General features: G+C 40.4%; 1 protein-coding gene across 3 annotated transcripts; it reads right to left on the bottom strand.

The window, feature by feature from the left end:
* On the bottom strand, positions 1-16,028 carry ephx1 (epoxide hydrolase 1, microsomal (xenobiotic)). 3 transcript variants are annotated; one of them, XR_013296743.1, is made up of 11 exons: positions 15,914-16,028; positions 13,700-13,887; positions 13,413-13,593; positions 13,129-13,347; positions 12,878-13,007; positions 9,762-9,976; positions 7,837-7,945; positions 7,509-7,628; positions 3,822-4,034; positions 2,409-2,477; positions 1-286 (listed from the first exon to the last, which is right to left on the bottom strand). XR_013296743.1 is itself a non-coding variant. In XM_077586607.1 (11 exons), the coding sequence occupies exons 2-9, from the start codon at positions 13,880-13,882 to the stop codon at positions 3,824-3,826; spliced, it is 1,368 nt and encodes a 455-aa protein (XP_077442733.1). In that variant the 5' UTR covers positions 13,883-13,887; positions 15,914-16,028; the 3' UTR covers positions 1-286; positions 2,409-2,448; positions 3,821-3,823. The 3 variants fall into 3 exon arrangements, 2 of the variants coding, with proteins under 2 accessions (XP_077442733.1, XP_077442735.1); XM_077586607.1 differs by having other exon boundaries at positions 2,409-2,448; positions 3,821-4,034; XM_077586609.1 differs by having other exon boundaries at positions 2,409-2,437; positions 3,821-4,034.
* Between the last annotated feature and the right edge of the window lie 386 nt (positions 16,029-16,414).

Here is a 16,414-nt window from a genome sequence, read left to right as displayed (position 1 = left end):
TATTTTTAGACATTCTTATATCATTTATTGTTCAATTGCAACAAAAAATATATAAATGCAGTCAAGATAAACCTTTGCATCAAGTGATTCATTATCTCAAAATAAAGCTGGGCAGTCAAACAGACATATTAGTGTAGTGTAGTGTGGGCGGGCAGGATGACACGGGGTGGATGAACAGATTGTCCAGGTGGCTGTTAAGGACTGTGGAATTCATCAGTGTTTTGCGGTTGCAGGGTGTGCTAAAGTCGATCCCGGACCAGACGAGGAGGCAGAGTTTTGGCGGCAGCTGTACAAAAAAACAACAACAAAAGCACATTTATAGATAATGCTCCCGATTATAATAGATGTGAAGGAAGAAGAAAGAGGGCAGGAATTTGCATAATAAAGCACAATAATTTCACAACAATGTCTGCAGACGTTCAAAATATTAGAAAATAAGTTGATTGTTTTTATTGCCACTACCCTTAAGGGCGTATCTAAATTATTGTTTATTAACACACTCACGAAAATAGTGTACACATAGACTAAGTAGTAAACAAAAGGTCATAAGAACTAACTAAAGGGAATGTGACAATGGAACGGGCAGAAGACTTCTTTGGATTATGAGGAAACGGATAGGCTGAGACATTTAAGGGATGAAACAATAGGTGAAAACAATGAACAATCACAAGGACAAGACGGACAAAGGGGGAAAAACAACAAAATATGATATCGAAGCAGTCCGCCAGACTCTAGAGGGCCGACAGCATAGGCCTGTGTTTCCCAACCTTTTTTGAGCTTTGGTCCACTTTTTACATTGAAAAAATCTCAAGGCGAACCACCATCTGAAAATCTTCTAACTTAAAACTATATCGCCTATATTAACAATATTAAGTAGTTCGCATCAAAGTTTTATCAACAGGAATCATATAAACACCAAAAACGAATCCAAACAACTTCCTTTTCACGTAACGTAAAAACAAGAGAACAATTTAAATTTGGTAACATTACAACTTTTTTTACTCCCAATATTACTTCAATCTCCTAACATTATGCAAAGAAAGGTTTTGTGCAGACAGACTTAACGTCAACAAAAGTTGAAGCCCGGGAAACAACTTCCATTTCACGTTACATAAAAATAAGCAACAAAATACACTTAATTTTCAACATTTTACAATTTGAATCTTTTAATAGTATAATCTATGATGTAATGTTCGTCCTATTTCAATTTTAATCTCATAGTAGTCTCATGGATTTTGCGTACAGATAAAAAGGATTTTTGGTGAGTAAAATATGGCTATATTCCTAAATAATATTTCAATTGTATGAGGTTATTATTGATGCTTTTTTATTCATTGTCGCAGCTGTAGCTGCAGTAAAAGTTTTATAGCCTAGTTTTGGAGGGTTGGATTGATTCAGACATAGCACCGAAGGCGTCGGTTTGAAATTCACGGCCCGCCACTGGGTTTTAGTTGTTTTTTTCCTAAGTAATTCAATCCTCTTATCTCATTTTCTGAACCGCTTTATCCTCACTAGGATCGCGGGGGGTGCGGGAGCCTATCCCATCTGACTTCGGGCCAGAGGCGGGGGACACCCTGAATTGGTGGCCAGCCAATCGCAGGGCACAATGAGACAAACAACCACTCACACTCGCAATTTAGAGTGACCAATAAGCCTACTGTGCCTGTCTTTTGAATGTGGGAGGAAACTGGAGTACCCAGAGAAAACCCACACAGGCCCAGGGAGAACATGCAAACTACACATGGGTGGACCGACCTGGATTTGAACCCAGGTTCCCCACTGTGAGGCCGACGTGCTAACCACTCAGCCGCCGGGCCGCCCTAAATGATTTGTTTTTCGTACAATTTTAATACTTATGTATCTTTGTGAGTCTTGATAGATTAATGTTTAATATTCTTTGACAAGATTATCATTTAATTGGTGTGTAAGGTAAGCGGTATGCGGCCTTGTCTATATTAGGGTAGGAGGTGAGTTGGTGCTTTATGATTTTGCAGGACAAAAAGTATGCAAAAATCTATTATCCCTTCAGGAACAAACACATCACTTCAATTAAGGTATATATTGCGGGAAAAAAATGTTACATGTGAATTATTAAAATTATGATTTTGAATCTCTACTTTTAATGGTGATCAAACAAATTAAAAATGGGTTAAATCAAGTCACTTTCAATTGAATGTGACTTATTCAAACAATGAGATAGATTTGATGAGTTGACTGAAAAAAGTAAATAAATTACAAGTTAATGGAAAAGCTTAAATTGTGAAAAAAAGGTCAGTTTGTTCTTGATAGCAAGTACCATTGACATATTCTAAGTATGTATTCCAACTTTAAGGCATCATGGATGGTGCGATATCAGGAGAGATGAGTGGTGCCTTCTCTATGCTGTCAACAAAATAACACCCACTGACCTTCCATCTGCAGCTGCTGGCCTGCAAGGCTGGTGGGAGGCTCAGAGGAAGGTAGAAACCATAAACACCAGCAGGGGGAGAATAAACACACGAAGACATTTTCACTTTCAAACTGTTACAATCCATTCAATGCATTCATATTAGTTTCAGTCATAGAGTTAAGTTAGAAAAACTGAAGAAAAAAATGACTGCTCTTCCAACGAGTAATTCAACTGCAAAAAAGTCTTAAATATGTATATAATATTAATAATAATCATATATCTATTTAATAATAATATGTATTGATATAATATTAAATAGGGGCGGCCTGGTGGCGCGAGTGGTTAGCGCCTCTGCCTCACAGGTCTGGGTTCAAGTCCAGGTCGATCCACCTGTGTGGAGTTTGGATGTTCTCCCCGGGCCTGAGTGGGATTCCTCTGGGTAGTCCGGTTTCCTCCCACATTCCAAAAACATGCATGGTAGGCTGATTGGACACTCTATATTGCCCTTAGGTATGAGTGTGAGCGTGAATGGTTGTCCGTCTCCTCGTGCCCTGCGATTGGTTGGCCACCGAATCAGCTGGGATATGCTCCAGCACCCCCCGCGACCTTAATGAGAATGAAGCAGTTCAGAAAATGAGATGAGATAATATTAAATATTTTAATCATTGCTGGGAGGAATATATCACTACAAGGTGTATAGATATGGTTTGGTTACAGTGACAAACATGCTTTGATTTAGCCTTTTTGCACTGCCACAATGGATTTGAAATAAAATAATATTTCATTCAAGAGCAGTGTAGAAAGGAGGTTTTACAATATAAAGCCTACCTACTTTAACCATTTCATCTCATCTCAGTTTCTGAACTGTTTTATCCTCATTAGGGCCGTGGGGCTGGAACCTATCCCAGTTGACTGCGGGCCAGAGGCGGAGGACACCATGTATCGGTGGCCAGCCGATCGCAAGGCACAAGGAGACGGACAACCATGCATACTCACACCCATACCTGGGGGCAATTTAGAGTATCCAATCAGCCTACCACGCATGTTTTTGGAATGTGGGAGGAAACCGGAGTACCGGGAGGAAACCCACGCAGGCCCGGGGAGAACAAGCAAACTCCACACAGGTGGAGGTGACCTGGATTTGAACCCAGGACCCCAAAGCTGTGAGGCCGACGCGCTAACCACTCTCTCCACCGGGCCGCCTACTATATTAACCAGTCAATGAAAATTGAGACCGACTTTTTGCACTTTCTAAATGGAAACAGTAAATACAGTATTTTTTAGTAAACATCATAAACCTGAAAATGTACACTCCAATAATTGGAGTCCAATTATTATTTAATTTTTAAAGGTTCTGGTAATTTGGTATACAGGCATATTTCTTTAAAAAAAAAACACCACTCCTTTATATTGACATCATTTTATGAGTACCTGCTAATATGCTTTCATATTCTCCACTTTCTTGATGAAGTTTTTAATATCCTCAACCATCAGCTGAGGTTCTTCCATGGCTGCAAAATGACCCCCACGAGCCATGTATGTGTAGGTGAGAAGATTATGGAATTTCTGACGGACCCACATCTTTGGAGTGTGCATCAGCTCATTAGGGAAGCATGCAAACCCAGTAGGCACGGACACCGGTATCCTGGGAAAATAATGACCTCGTTCATAGACATTTAAAACACAAGAAATGTGAAGAATTCATGTCGCCAGGTGACTTGCAATGTCCATTTCCCAGTATTTAATCTTTCTTTAGAGCTACTAATATAATAATGTTTTGTTACTAAGTGAGCATTTTCATTTTGCTTAGTGGCCCAGAACATCGTGGTGACGTTGCAACTTTACTTTACTTATACAAGCCTTAAACATGCACTTATATAAACCTTCAATATACTTATATAGGCCTTAAACATAAATTATAATACAAAATATATCACTGAGCAACTTACGAACAAATTCAACTTATGAACAATCGCTCGGAACCTAACTCGTTCGTAAGTAGGGGGCTCGTCTGTACGAGCTCAGTCCCGGAACGCATTAACCTCGTATCTCGAGGAACCACTGTACTCATAGTTGTCAATGTTTTCAATCATTCAAATTTGGCATGCTTGTTAAACAATACTAGCTTCTTTGGCCCAATCAAATAATTAATTGACTTCCTTTTTACAATTCTTTTAAGCCTTTTTTTCAGGTTTCAACTTGCTGTAGGAAAAACCAGTGCAAATTTAATAGTTTCAATGCCTTGAACAGCAAGCTGCACACGAATGAAGAAGACGCAACTGGAGGTGTTCATTCATTTGTTAATTTTCTGTACCCCTTATCCTCACAATGTTTGCAGAGTAGGGCAGTTTATATAGTCAGATGTGCACTATAATGCAGAATTTAAGATATTGCATACCTGTCAACGTATATGGTTTCCCTGTATTTTATGTTTTTTGAGCATTTCAAATTGTGTACGGCATATAATAACTCTTGTACGGGAAATTTGTATTTTCTAAAAGTTACGTTTTTTGTAAGACCGATCTTTTACCCGTTTTGGTTGTAATCCGGGTCCTCTCAGTCATTGGTTGCCTCAAGAATGATATGCGCACGTGCGTCGTTTCCGTATACGCGCACGTCATAGGAGGTTAAAGAGTGCATTTGAGAAAGATCGCTTTCCATTGATCAAAGGAATTTACAAGGTTCTGCTCTGCCTTCCTCACTCTAATGCCGACAGCGAGAGTTTTCAGCCACGTGAAGAAAATACATACAGTAATACCTTGACATACGAGTGTACGAGTAAAATTCCCTGCAAATATTTACTTTGAGATACGAGACAAATTTAGATATACGAGCATTCGAGACAGCCGCGAGAGGCTGCTTATGATTTCAGCGCACTGTCTTTCTCGCCACATCTACCTCGTGCAAAGATCTCTACGAGCACTGGGCGGAGTGTTTTTTCCGTGTTTTTGGGGTTAGTCAGTGCGGAATTAAGGGAACGACAATGGCTCCAAAGCAAGCCGGTGCAAAGAAGGGTTGTGCGAAGAAAAGGCGTACGATGACAATGGATATTAAGCACGAAATAATCGAAAAACATGAGTAGTGCATGGGTGACTGAGCTGGCTCGCCAGTATGTATGGAGAAACACGAAGTTCGCCTCAAAAGCCATTAACCTCTTTGACTTGGTTATTGCATAGTAAGGTTTAAATTTAGTGTAACGGAAGATTAAAACTTTTTAAAAGTGTGTTTATAGGAATCTAAGTTCATTTAAGTTAAATTTAATGTTTGTTACGTTACGAGCGCATCCATCAAGTCTCTTTTTCGCGCTCTCTCATCCGCAAACTCCCCGTTGTATTGAATAATGCCTCATTTTATTATTAAACATCATAACTTCTAGTTATTTGTTACTCTGTTAGTAGATGGTGAATTACAAACAGTAACAATGTTTTTCATTGTAATATCCTGTTTTTTGGGGGGTGTTTTTTTTCAGAGGCTGGGAATGAATGTATTTAGTTCATTTCTGTGGGAAAATGTTGATTTGAGATACGAGTAAATCGATATACGAGCTCAGTCCCGGAATGCATTAAGCTCGTTTCTCAAGGTATGATGGGAGTTGATACACTCACATGTTTGTTGCAAATTAAACTAAATTGTGACAGTTTCTGTTACGGAGTAAACCATCTTTACAGCAGATTGTGATCATGAAGTGCTTTGAAAAGTTGGTCGCCCGCCATATCAATACAATCCCTCCCTCAGTTGACCCTCACCAGTTTACTTATAGAGTAAGAGTCTGCCTCCAAAGATGAGGTCAACAAACTGTCTTCGTGGTGTTTGGTGAACAATCTCACACTAAACACCACGAAAACTAAAGAAATAATCCTGGACTTTCGCAAACGCAGCACAGATCTGGCCCCACTCCTCATAAATGGAGTATGCGCAGACAGGGTCCAGTCCTTCAAATTCCTCAGGGGGGTCCACGTCACGGACAAGCTCTCCTGGTCTACCAACGCCACGGCAGTGGTGAAGAAGGCTCAGAAACGACTCCATTTCCTGAGGGTACTCAGGAGGAACAACTTGGACACTAAGCTTCTGGTAACCTTCTATAGAGCCACTGTGGAGAGCATCCTGGCATACTGCATTACAGTGAGGTATGCTGGAAGCACGGCAGCAGACAGAAAGGCCATGTAGAGAGTGATCAACACCGCCCAGAAGATCATCGGCTGCTCTCTGCCCTCACTGGAAGACATTGCCAGCCCTCGCTACCTCAGCAGAGCCGTGAACATTGTCAGGGACCCATACCACCCTGGTCACAACCTGTTCCAGCTGCTGCCCTCTGGCAGATGCTACAGGTCTCACAAAGCACAGACAAATAGACTTCAGGACAGTTTTTTTCCCACAGCCATCAGGACTCTGAACTTGTGTTAGCACGACACACAATCGCTTCTGTGCAATAACTTTGGGGTGTGCAATAACAATGTGCAATATCTTAGATTGTGCAATATTTTAGAATTTACCTTGCCAGGATGTGACTTTTTATACTTTTATATTACTTATGTTTTTTTTTTTACTGGGAAAACGCACTTTGTGGAGTAGCACCACCAATTTCGTTATACGCAGCTGTGTATGATGACAATAAAGGCTTTTGATTTGATTTGATTGATTTTGAGATTAAGTCTGCGAAATCCTGCACTGCTACTTATAGTAAGTAACACTAAATTTTGTGGGGAAAGAATTGTTTGTTGTTGATTTGGTCAATAAAATACCTTGTTTACACAGTTATTATATAGTTACCTACATTTTCTGTCTTGCATTGAGTCAATAGGTGCCGCGTTGTGTCTGTAAGGTTTATCATCACAAAATAATGGCAAATGCAATTATTTATAAAGGGAGCAATTGGCCAGGGTTGACAAGTATGATATTGTGAATGCATGAGTGAGAAACATTTACTTTATAGAAAGGCATAAATGAAGAGTATTTCATTTTGGTGGGTGTGATTAGGCTTTTAAGGAACGGTAACCTATTTTTCAGATTTCTGGCGCTTAATGTTAATAAAAACAAATATATTATTATTGTATATTCATGAAGATAGCTCGGTAATCATAAAATTGACCAGCCTCATGCTATGGGTCTTTTAACTCACTTGATGTGGGGAGAGTCAAGGCGGGAGAAGTTTTCCTTATAAAACCTCATGGAAGGAATCATGCATCCAGATGTCCAGTAGATCATAACATTCGTCAGCAGGTCGTCCAGAGAGAACTTCCTTTAAGTGACACAAAGACATACATATCGCTATCGTGTCATTTTCTTCAAGCCAGAGCTTTTTTTAGTAATGGTCATTTGTTTAACACAAGTCAACCAAACACAAATTCTGGAAGTTGGAATACAAGAAGAGAAAATACAGTACAGTATTGTAAATTCGTAATGACACCATCTTTGTACGCTCTCTTTTTATCTCTCATTCTTTGTACCTGGTGAGACCTCCGTCCTCCAGGTTTCTGAAATCTTGACTGGTCCACGTGGAGAACTTCTCCAGCATGTATGCAGCCAGACCGACTGGTGAATCATTCAGCCCTCGACCTGAGGAAGAAAAACTGTATTACAATGCATGATGACAGGATGTCCCAATCCCATATTCTGGCATGCTAATCGAGTCACATTATTTTGAAGAATTGCTGATACAGAGTCTCGATCTTATACCTCAGAAAGAGATCTGGACTTGGAGACTTTTTCAGGCCAATAGGTCCAAAACAAGCTAGTGCAACGAAGGGCTAACCATAATTTCAAAGCTGCGCAGTGACATTCATAACAAGATGGAGAGCCTTTGTTTAGTAATATGATTAAAAGATAAACAGTTAGTGGGAGATAGCGTAACCGAGTCGATAATCTGCCGAAAAGCCAGTGGAATCTACATGGACTTGAAAGCAAAGCAAGCATCTGAAAAAGTGAACCCTTACTGAACCCTTCAAAGCGAGTCGTGGCTTTTTGGTCATAATGAAGAAACTTATAATAAAAATACTAGTACTAATAAAAGAAAAAGACCAATTTTAGAAATTGAGGTCTTGATTGTAATATTTAATACTTTTATGCTTTCTTTATTGTGCAAAGTATGTTTCATTAGTGCAAATATAAATGTATAATATAAAACATGTATTTGTATTTATGTTTATGACATTTTATCTTTGTTCTGTTATGTTTGTTTCACTAGTGCAGGGGTGGGCAAACCGCAGTGGGTGTGGGTTTTCATTCCAAACCATAAAGAGGACACCTTTTTACCAATCTGGTGTCCTACAAGTGCAATCAGTGGATTGCAGTCAGGTGCTTCTTGTTTTCTGCAGAAATCGCGTTGGTCAAAGTGTCTGTGCTGGATTGGTTGGAACAAAAACCTGCATCCACAGCGAGGACCGTTTTGCCTACCCCTGCACTAGTGTAACTATATGCTATAGTATTCATTCATTTTCCGAACCCTTTATCCTTACAAGTGTCGTGGGGCGTGCTGGAGCCTATCCCAGCTGACCATGGGCACCAGGCGGGGGAACACCTTGAATTGGTGGCCACCCAATTGGGCACAAGGAGATGGACAATCGTATACGCTCTCACTAGGTGCAATTTAGAGTGTTCAACCTGGATGTGGAAGGAACCCGGAGTACCTGGAGAAAACCCACGCAAGCCTGTGGAGAACATGCAAACTCCACACAGAGATGGGATCGAACTCTTAACTTGCAAACTACACAGTGACGACTGACCTGGGATCAAACCCTCGTCTCCAAAACTGTGAGGCCGACGCGTTAATCGCTCGACGAACGGGGAACCTACACCACCTCTTGGGTTCTCCCCGGGCCTGCGTGGGTTTTCTCTAGGTACCTTGGTTTCCTCCCACATTCCAAAGAAATGCATGGTAGGCTGGTTGGACACTCTAAATTGCCCCTAGGTATTAGTGTGGACGTGAATGGTTGTTTGACTCCTTGTGCCCTGCGATTGGCTGGCCACGAATTCAGGGTGTCCCGAAGTCAGCTGGGATAGGCTCCAGCACCCCCGCGACCCTAATGAGGATAAAGCGGTTCGGAAAAATGAGAGATGAGGTTGATATTGAGCTATCATGTTTCGCTGCCTTTGAGGACAATAGACGGCCAATCCAGTTTGACTGGAATGGACGTCTATTGTCGTCAATGGCCGTCAAAGAGTTAATACTAAAAGATAATTAAATACATTTTGAACACCCAATCTTTTTTATCCCCTTTCTGATCATCTCAAAAAGATGTGATAGAGCCCGATTTATGATCATGATGTGATTTGGGACATCTCTAGTCATAACTTCCAGTCTGCCTAATGCAGAAAAATAAGATTACTAAATCATTAGGGGCAATACTGTCTGCTGTTTGTGCTTGGTTCTCACCCACAGTGTCGGGTTTGGTGGCCTGGATGTGCATGTAGCCAGACTCCTTGATAGACTCCACCAATAATTTTTCCATGCATGGGTAGAGACGTTCAACGTCCACACTGGTGAAGCCAAACAGCTTTGGGAAGTGACGGCCAAGCAAAATTGATAAAGCCACGGTCAGCCCAGGTTTGGAAATTGGTGCAAAGTTCACATGCAAGCCTTTGACTGTCCTGTAGAATATAAACATTAGAGAGAACATTATAAGATTAAGATGGAAACGTGGAAGTCAACATTAATAAACAATTTGACAGACAAAGTGGGTGGCTAGCAAACTTTCAAAATTAATTTAAATAGATAATTCAACAAAATCCAAGTAAGTGTATATAATAATTTTTACAAAAATCTTAGAAGCTGTAGACATGATGTTGTGCAGTGCGAGTTACAAAACATAAAATGCATATATAATGTTTTAAATGGGTTGTAACTTGTAGAAACAGGTTATGGCAAAGTTATGAATAAGATGGTTGCAGCAGTGGTGGACCGTCAGGGCCAGCAAGGCCTTCTCTGCTGGCCTAAAAAAAATATCTGAATCACAGACCGATGTTAATTATGTTTTGTCCATGAATACTTAAATAATTCCAAATTGTCTGTCAGCTTCCTTTCATTGTTTTCCGCTGCTTCCAGATCACATTTCAGCCATTGTTTGCTGCCAGGGTCAGAAATCTGCCTTGAGGCCTTCACAATCAGTTCTGTAGGCTCTGCTGCATAAAACAAGTGTCGATAAAGCCGTTGCTTTAACCAATCAGATTTCGAGTTGGCGACACCAAGGCCTTCCCTCAGGCGTAGAGATATGCTTTCAACAACTATGATTGGCTAGTGATAGAGTGGACTAGCCAGAGCTACCAAACTGTATCTCGAGGGAGCGGCACAAGCAAATATATTGTGTTGATTTAATAGCGGTTTTGTCAACCCGAAATGGCTGGAGGAGAAGAAATGGATTTGTTTGCAGAATTACTGTCAAAGCCATTTTCAAGAGGGACTTTTCAAGAACAGCTGGACATGATTAAGAAAAGTCGGACAACTCCAAAGCAAGCAAGCCTGTCACAACCAGGAACGAACATTTTCAGCACTAAATCGAATAAAAACTTACGCCAGAAATACGACAGGGCAGGCTCGACTTTCAGCATTAGCTTCGATGGCGATAGAAAAGAAAGAGGAAAGAAAGGAGGATGGATTTTGTGTACAGATAAAAAGGATTTTTGGTGAGTAAAATATGGCTATATTCCTAAATAATATCTCAATTGTATCAGGTTATTATTGATGCTTTTTTAATATGTGTCGCAGCTGTAGCTGCAGTAAAGGTTTTACAGCCATAAAATAGTTTTAGAGGATTGGATTGATTCAGATATAGAATTGAAGGCGTCACTTTGAAATTCACGGCCTGCCGCTGGGTTGCAGTGATGTCAAAAGGCTACTGATGGCTCTAAGAGTGGGAGGAGCAGGCCAAGAGCCCAGGAATCCACATCCGTTATTTTGGCCCCTCAAAAATCCTGCTGGTTTATTGCTATAATTCTACAATTCTTTATTAAACTACAGTCATTGCAAGTTTTTGGCACTCCCATTAATTTCAAACACATTTCATAATATAGAAATAAATCACAAAAAATAATTTGAAGTTTATTCATTGAGAGCACATTAGTTAAATTGTTTCTAAATTAACCATGGGTGTAAATGTATGTGTTGATGGTTGTTCCAGTTGCCTATGAGGACATGTAGAAAATACTTCAGGTGGATATTTTATATAGATTGGCATTATAATGATTAAGAAAATATTATAAATAAGCCTTCTTTTAAGTCAGATTTCCTTGGTATGTTTTCATTAAAGTCATAGGGCAGGGGTGGCCAACTCCGGTCCTCGAGAGCCGCTATCCTGTGTGTTTTCCATATCTCCCTCTTCTAGCACACCTGAATCAAATGACCAACTCGTCAGCAAGCCATCCAGAAGATTGATACCGATCCTGATTATTTGATTCAGGTGTGTTGGTGGAGGGAGACATGGAAAACAGACCGGATAGCGGCTCTCGAGGACCGGAGTTGGCCACCCCTGTCATAGGGGTTATCGGTGTGCTCTGTTTCAATTCCTATTCTTAGGTGCACAAATTGCAAAGAATGGTTGTTCAGTAGCACTGTGCAAAATGTTAGTTTTGTTAGCGTATCTTTTGGAAACTAATGAGTAATAAAAAGGAATGCTAAGCAACAGGTAAATGGGTCTAGAAAAAATAGCATTTTGGAGGATTTCTCATCGTATGGCTAATGTGCCAAAGCACAGACTTGAAGCTAACAGTGACACCTCGTGGACAGAAGGGTATTTTGCGTAATATACAAAGGAATCGCCATGTTTATTTGAGTATAATGTGCACCCGTGTATAACGCGCACCCATAATTTGTGACTAAAAATTGGTATAATTTTTTTTTCTGTTTTTCTCAGCTCACACCAAGGACTGCACCGATACCCATATCCGGCAAATGCTGAACGCATGTCGCCATGACAAAACATTTATTCACAACAATTGATTCCATTCTTCTTGAGCGAGGATAGCGCTCCTTGGTGCACATGTTGCCATTGAGCAATTTTTTTCAGCCCTTTTACCCTATAAACTTGCCAAAGGCTATTTGGAGAGGGCTGTCTTTTGTAAAAGAAGGTAGATTATCTCCATTTGGCAGACAAAGACAGGTTTTATGTCTCCCATTATAGGGGCTGCGGAGGGGACTTCACCGACAAATTCCAGTTTCCCACTGGAATTCGTGCATAACACGCACCCGAACTTTGCTTCAGTTTTTTTAAAACTAAAAAAAATGTTATACTTGAATAAATACGGTATGTCAGATTCGTCATTGCATCATTTACTATTGAGGCTACATGACGAATTGCAAAACATGACATAATATTATCTCAACCTGTTGCTGTGTCGCCATCATCATGCTACAAAATTCTTAACTTCACTGGCCAGTCTCCTCCCAAATTTAATTTGTAGTTAGTAAGGTCAACCCAAAATGTAAATACATCTGACCCTAATTGTTTTCCTTTATTCTTAACACAATCACTATCTATTGCGGGGATGATAACATACTTGGGTTCCAGTTGAGCCATGTTGGTGGTGACAAGCCAGCCCCAGTCTCCTCCGTGAGCATAGAACTGTTGAAAGCCCAGACGTCTCATCAGTTTGAGGAAGATGCGAGCAGCGCAGATGGAATCAAAGCCTGTTCCAAATACACATAAGGAAATGTCATTCTAATGGGGAAAAAGAGCAATAATTCTGCAATGCAATACTTCACCTTAACTGCATGAATATTAACGCTATGAATATGTTTTTAGATGTACCTTTTTTATGTGGTGCTTCTGAGTAGGCGTATCCAGGTATGGACGGGCACACTACCTCAAACACGAGGTTTTGGGGGTCTGATGGTTCCGTTAGCAAAGGGATTGTCCCATAAAATTCATAAAAGGAGCCAGGCCATCCATGAACCATTATTAAAGGAATGGGATTGGTCCCTTCGGGTACACATTTGGGTTTCACATGCACATAGTGAACATCTATGCCTGAAATGAGAAGCTAGTCAGTAAGATGAAAAGTCTTTGTGTGTCATTTGCAGGAACAAACAAACCTTCAATGTTGGTTTTGAAGTGAGGATACTGGTTGAGTTTGTTCACTTGTCGCCTCCAGTCAAAGTCTTTCCTCCAGTAAGAAATGACCTTCCCCAAGTATTCCGAATTAAAACCATAATTGAATTGACTTTCTTCTAGTGAGGGAACTGCGCGTGTTTGGTCCATTCTTCTGTGTAGGTCCTGAATGAATGTTATATAGGTACACATTCTCAAAAACATGTTCTTACTTCCCGACAGGGGAAGGCTTCTGCTATAAAGATGCCAATGACAATAGGGAATCCATTACCTCCAGCTCTTCTTCGCTAGTGGTGACCTTGAAAGGGTAAATTCTGGCGTCCTGCTCGCCATCAGGGACTGGACCGACCCCCCACCAACCATCCTCTGTTTTCAAAACATGGTTTCTTCTTCTAAGCACAAGCAGGAAGATCACTCCTCCAACCACCAGACCAATTAAAACTTCTATGAACATACTTCCTGTACAGGGAGAACAGATTTAGGAGATGTGTATACAGTAATCCCTCGAATATCGCGGATATTGTGGGCCAGGCAGGCCACGATAATCCAAAAAAACGCAAAGTAGGATCTCCCCTATTAGCACTACCATACTACATGTTTTCACGCCTATACCAAAAAAAAAACAATACAACACAAGTACAATTATCAAGAAGTGTATTTATTAAATTTTAGAGTTATAAACATATGAACACTACTGTATTAATATTTAAATACAATGTATGTATATATATATATATATATATACAGTGGTGCCTTGAGATACGAGCTTAATGAGTTCCGGGACTGAGCTCGTATGTCGATTTAATTTAAATGGGATATTTAATTTAATGGGAGTTTGAGTCCAAGTCCTTGAAGGGGAGCCTCCTTTCAGTGAGGTAGATTCACGTTCGGGATCCAGGCTTTCCGGTTGCTCATCCAGTATACAGGCAGCAAGGCTTTGTTCTTAGTTGTACAGTAATACCTTGACGTACGAGAGTCCAACATACGAGAAATTTGAGATACGAGGAAAATCGCATCTCCTCTCATTTTCTGAACCGCTTTATTCTCACTAGCATCGCGGGGGTGCTGGAGCCTATCCTCGCTGACTTCAGGCCAGAGGCGGGGGACACCCTGAATCGGTGGCCAGCGGTTCATCCAAAAAGTGTCTCTCTTGCTTTCTCTCGCTCTCTCTCACTCACTCACACTCTCTCTCTCTCTCTCCCCACCTATCGCTCTCTATCTCTCCCCTTTCCATTGTACTGAATAATGTCTCATTTTAGTATTGAACATCATAACCACTAGATAGTTATTTGTTACTCTTGTCAGTAGATGGTGAATTAGAACCAATAAAAATGTTTTTCCATTGTAATATCTTGTTTTTTGTGTTTTATCAGAGGGTGGGACCGAATTAATTTGTATTTATAGTTCATTTCTATGGGAAAAGTTTATTTGAGATACGAGTAAATTGACATACGAGCTCGGGACCGGAACGTATTAAGCTTGTCTCTCAAGGTATTACTGTAATGGGAGGCTGTATGCACGATACAATAGTATATGTCAACAGAGGGCTATTTGAATGCTGGACTCACAACAAAACAATTTGAATCTGGGGCTTAGCAGGCAGGTCACGAGTTAACTGAAAAATGTGGGAGCCAAGTCAAAACAAAAATATGTGTGTTGCGTTGGGGCCAGCAGAGAGGGTTTTATAAAGAACAGGCATGAGCAGGGCCCTCTCTAATGAAATGTGCATGGCCAAAAGGACATTGTCAACATTAGTAGTTCGGCGATTAACGCCAATGCAACCATGGCTAAAGTGTGCACTGTATTGATAAAAAGCAGTCAGTCTGCAAATCTCGATCAGTAGCTTGCTTTGCAAATTAGATTAACATTACGTATGCAATGTTCTCCCTGGGCCTGTGTGGGTTTTCTCCGGGTACTCCGGTTTCCTCCCACATTCCAAAGACATGAACGGCAGGCTGATTGGACACTATAAATTGCCCCTATGGATGAGGGTGTGAGTGAATGGTTGTCCGTCTCCTCGTACCCTGCGACTGGCTGGCCACCGATTCAGGGTGTCCCCCGCATCTGGCCCGAAGTCAGCTGGGATAGGCTCCAGCACCCCCAGCGACCCTAATGAGGATAAAGCAGTTCAGAAAATGAAAACTACGTATGCGATAAGGGACAGCACATATTAATGAACATATTCATGTTAGTGAACATATATGTGAATATATACACTTTGAAAATCAAATCATAATTATAAAATTAATTTCATGGCACTGAGCTGATAGTTACAAGAACAAAGTCCTGTATTCCCCATCACCCTCCTAACGCGAGATACGTCACTTTGGTACACTAGTCAAAACTTGATGGATATGGTTATAATCAAAAACAGGCTTGTTTCGTAATTGTTAGATGACACGTGCCAAATTTATCCGTGCGTTACTCTTTACTTTTGAATCATAGTTCACGTCCCAATTAAACTGGGAACGTAAGAAATTTTTACCTGTTCTTGTGTTACTGCAATGCAGGCGTAGTTACAATCCTTCAGCGGCTTCGAGGAAGTCAGAGCACTCGGGAACCGAAGTGAACCTTTAGCATGGCAAATCCTGAGGTGCATGATGGGAAATGTAGTATTACGTCAGTTACACGAAAACCAATATAAAATGTGCAATATTCTTCCGCGGAATTGATTTGTATTAAGAAAATTAAAACGTTTACACCAATGGTTTCTAAAACAACAAAATTCCAATGAAAAAAATAATTTGGAATAAGATGTTCATTTGATTGAAAGAAAAACAGGGCATTTAAACAATGCAATTAGAACAAAATACATTCAGCTTTTAGGGAAATTAAGAACAGTTGGTTGGAGTGTTTTACATCTTGACCTTTGCAGATATATTTCAGGTGAAGAAGAAAAAATGTAAGAGTAAAAAAATGGAGGAATTTTATAAGTCTAAAATACCAAAATTTCATTTAGTATATTAAATCACAGAATTACACTGCG

Source organism: Stigmatopora argus, chromosome 19 (assembly GCF_051989625.1).
Source record: "Stigmatopora argus isolate UIUO_Sarg chromosome 19, RoL_Sarg_1.0, whole genome shotgun sequence".
Taxonomy (NCBI): domain Eukaryota; kingdom Metazoa; phylum Chordata; class Actinopteri; order Syngnathiformes; family Syngnathidae; genus Stigmatopora; species Stigmatopora argus.
The sequence above is the reverse complement of the archived record's forward strand: the minus strand, read 5'-3'. Positions and strand labels throughout refer to the sequence as shown.

What these genes read in the sequence shown, in the direction of transcription:
- ephx1 (XM_077586607.1), bottom strand. Translation starts at nt 13,882, where the DNA reads ATGTTCATAGAAGTTTTAATTGGTCTGGTGGTTGGAGGAGTGATCTTC. An exon ending in CTTCAAAACCAACATTGAAG is followed by an intron (nt 13,348 to 13,412) that starts GTTTGTTTGTTC and finishes TTCTCATTTCAG; the next exon opens with GCATAGATGTTCACTATGTG. An exon ending in CTTGACTCTCCCCACATCAA is followed by an intron (nt 4,035 to 7,508) that starts GTGAGTTAAAAG and finishes TTATTTTCCCAG; the next exon opens with GATACCGGTGTCCGTGCCTA.